General features: G+C 40.6%; 1 protein-coding gene across 1 annotated transcript; it reads right to left on the bottom strand.

Annotated features, from left to right (window-relative positions):
- Positions 1 to 685: 685 nt before the first annotated feature.
- Positions 686 to 3,101, bottom strand: zic2b (zic family member 2 (odd-paired homolog, Drosophila) b). Its single transcript, XM_067403957.1, has 3 exons — positions 2,171 to 3,101; positions 1,549 to 1,712; positions 686 to 1,439 (listed from the first exon to the last, which is right to left on the bottom strand). Exons 1-3 carry the CDS (start codon positions 3,099 to 3,101, stop codon positions 1,251 to 1,253), a joined length of 1,284 nt encoding a protein of 427 aa, XP_067260058.1. The 3' UTR covers positions 686 to 1,250.
- Between the last annotated feature and the right edge of the window lie 335 nt (positions 3,102 to 3,436).

Raw genomic sequence — 3,436 nt, 5'->3', positions numbered from 1 at the left:
TATCCTTATTAATTATTAATTAATTATGTTTTGTATTGAGACACATTTTCCTTGAAAGTGCACTATACATCCAGAAAAAGCTTGCTGAAAATAACCGATTAAACCTGATTTCCTTTCTAGCCTAACTGTAGGCCATACCTACCTGTATTTCTACGTCACAGTCAGATACATAGCCTATTTATTCAAATTTATTTTGTAACCTGTCCTATGTCTTCTTCGGTACACAAAATCTCCTTTATTCTAAAGCTTCTAGAGTTTCTGTATATTTTAATTGGAAATGTAAATGTGCATACAGGCAGTCAAACAGCTCCCTGTTTGTATTTTCTTGGTTTTAATAGCCTATTTATGAAATAATAATTAAACATATAAGAATAATAGAAAATAAATAATAATTAGCCTACTATTATTTTAAATAAATACATTGTAATTCACACCAAGGAGAAAACTTTTAGACCTTTTGATGTCTAATATGATGTAAAAAAAAAAAAAAAAAAAAAAAAAAAAAAGTCAAATAAGCCTATAAACACAAAATGTCATTATGAATTAAAATCGTTAGAAAGTTGAAATAAACGAATGAGACATGTTTCATTTTATTGTCTTTATATATTTTCCTTCATTTTACCGTTTGGCATTTGTTATTACAAGAATTTACATCTTAAAACTGAATAACAATGTACAAACACTTTAAATGTAACAATTCTGTACACATTTTAATCGAGGAGTTTTTCATAAATATTTTGTATTTTTATCAAGTAGTATAACCATAATTTAAGAACAAGAGGCTTTTCTCAAAATTACTCGAAGTGGATGATTTCCAGACATCTGTAACATATCCTACATGGAAATAATTCTTACAATAAAATACATTCACAAATTGTATCCATTTTAACGCACTACATTTGACTTTGGCACTTAGGATCCCCGTTAATACTTTTATGGTAAGACAATCATGTCACGTCAAATAGCTCTAATCTACATGACAGGAATACTGAATTCATACATGGTAACTTGGCACGACTTTACTGTGAAACAATTGACATTAAAGTCAAAAAATACATCCTTCTTTCGCAAACAAATTACCAAAGTACATTATTCTTCATATAAAAACAACCTTCATTTTAGTCACATAATACTTTTCGGCTTACTTCAGTCACAGTGCAACACTGAATCTTAGACATGCTGAGAACATAAACCCTCATTCAGGCTACTATTTACAAATAATATTTTCTTTTATATGTTCGTTTTGGTCCTTAAACGTACCACTCGCTAAAATTAGACGTTAAGCTGCTGTGCCCGCTGCTGTTCAGTGCAGCTGAGTCGGGCGACATGGTGCTGTGCGTCTCCGAGCACGGAGAGATCAAACTTGAGGGAGTGGAGGACTCGTACCCGGAGCTTCCAGCAGGAGAGGAGTCGACTACCGGACTTTGATCCTCGTGGACCTGCAAAAACATCAAACAGAGTTAGTTATTTCTGTCTAAACGCTGATATGCAAGGCAATGGATTGGTTAATGAATTGGTAAATAGCTGTCAGACGGATTAAATTCTCACCTTCATGTGTTTCCTTAAAGAGCTGGGATGTGTGTACGACTTGTCGCACAGTTTGCACAGATATGGCTTGTCAGACGTGTGAACGTGCATGTGCTTCTTCCGGTCACTGCTGTTGGCGAAACGTCTGTCGCAGCCGTCGAATTCACACAGGAACGGTTTTTCTCCTGAAAGAGAAGATTTTATTTTAAATTATTTTGTTTAGATATAAGTTTTATATGCTGGTTAAAAACTACAGCACGCAGAGTCAATGAACTAGGCTACTCTCTGAAAAAGTAGGCTGACTTTGATGCTGCAAATGGAGTGATGGCGTAGCCTCATACAAATTTAGCCTACGCATTCAAATTAAACAGCAATTCACACTTGCAAAAGCATCAGCTTTAAATAATAAAATATCACTTTAGGATTTCTTAAGTTTAACAGCTGCTGACACCAGGATAACAAACCTAGACAGATGTGTTGTTTTTGGTATTACTGAGGTCAATAATGTCATTTAGAGTAGCGTATTCAGCAATAAAGACAACTGAAATGTCAAACGAACAAGCAGTAAATGTCAAACATTTGAAGTACTGCATAATAAAATCTAAAGTAATATTTAGAAGAACTTTAGTAAATAGCTAATCACCTGTGTGGGTCCGTTTGTGTATTTTCAAATTCTCTGAACGCGCGAACACCTTGCCACATCCCGGGAAGGGGCACGCGAAGGGTTTCTCTCCCGTGTGCACTCTGATGTGATTCACCAGTTTGTATTTTGCCTTGAAGGGCTTGCTCTCCCGTGGACAGTCCTCCCAAAAGCAGACGTGGTTACACTGTTCGGGACCGCCGACATGCTCCGTGGACACATGCGTGACCAGCTCGTGCATAGTGCTGAAAGTTTTGCTGCAGCATTTTTTTGGGTCACCAAGCTGCTCCGGGTCGATCCATTTACAAATGAGCTCTTGTTTGATGCATTGTTGTCGCATGTAGCGGAAGAAAGCGCCGGGATGGTGCGCCATGTTCATACTCATATTTAGGCCATACTGACTGTAAGGATCGGCCCGTGCATTGGGAACTTGGTGGTACTGCTCCGTTCGCCCGAAAACCTCACCGGGTAATCCAAGGCGTCCGTTCAGGATGTTTGGAGAGCCGTGATGGGACCCGTGCTGCTCATGAATTCCGGGAAAAAGTAGGTGACCCTGACCTTCTGGGTGAGAGTGATGGAGAGGGCCTGCTGTGGAGCTGAAAATGGGGTGTTGTCCGCTGCCCGGAGTCGAGTCCCCAAAGCCTCGGCTGCGCAAGAGGAACTCCCTGGTGGAGTTGAAAGTGGAGCTGGCGTAGGAGGCAGCGTGCGCCGCCGCATGCGCTCCAAGAGCGGCTGCGGAATAGCTGGTTGCTTGGGGCGCGAAAGCTGCGTTCTGGCCCGGGGACAAATCGGGGTGGTTCAGTTTGAACGCGCCCATGTGCGCCGATTCCATGAAACTCATATCTCTGTCCTGCGTCTCGCTCACAGCCGAGTGATGCCTTGTGAACGTGCCAACTCCTAAACCAGAGATCTGGTGGCCGGTGTCCAGTAACATCACCACGATTTTTAAAGGATTAAAGGATGCGTAAAGAGACTACACAAGAAAAAAGTAGGCTGTGAACAAACTGAGTGTCTGTTACTTGCCTCTAACAAGGTTAATTAAAACTCATCCCACGTGATTAAGTTAGAGTTAAATCAAATAAATCATTCTGATACGATGGAAAAGCTCTAAAAATTTACAAATTGTGTACATCGGTACAATCAAGTGCGCCAAAGTGGAACTAATAGCGGTTGCGCAGGTTCTCTGTGCGTCGTGTATCCAACTGAGTGTTTTTGCGCTCCTGACTGCGCTTATCTCTGGGGTCTCTCCAGGGCACCCCACGCCCCCTC

Source organism: Chanodichthys erythropterus, chromosome 12 (genome assembly GCF_024489055.1).
Source record: "Chanodichthys erythropterus isolate Z2021 chromosome 12, ASM2448905v1, whole genome shotgun sequence".
Lineage (NCBI taxonomy): Eukaryota > Metazoa > Chordata > Actinopteri > Cypriniformes > Xenocyprididae > Chanodichthys > Chanodichthys erythropterus.
This window is presented reverse-complemented; position numbering and strand designations above follow the sequence as displayed.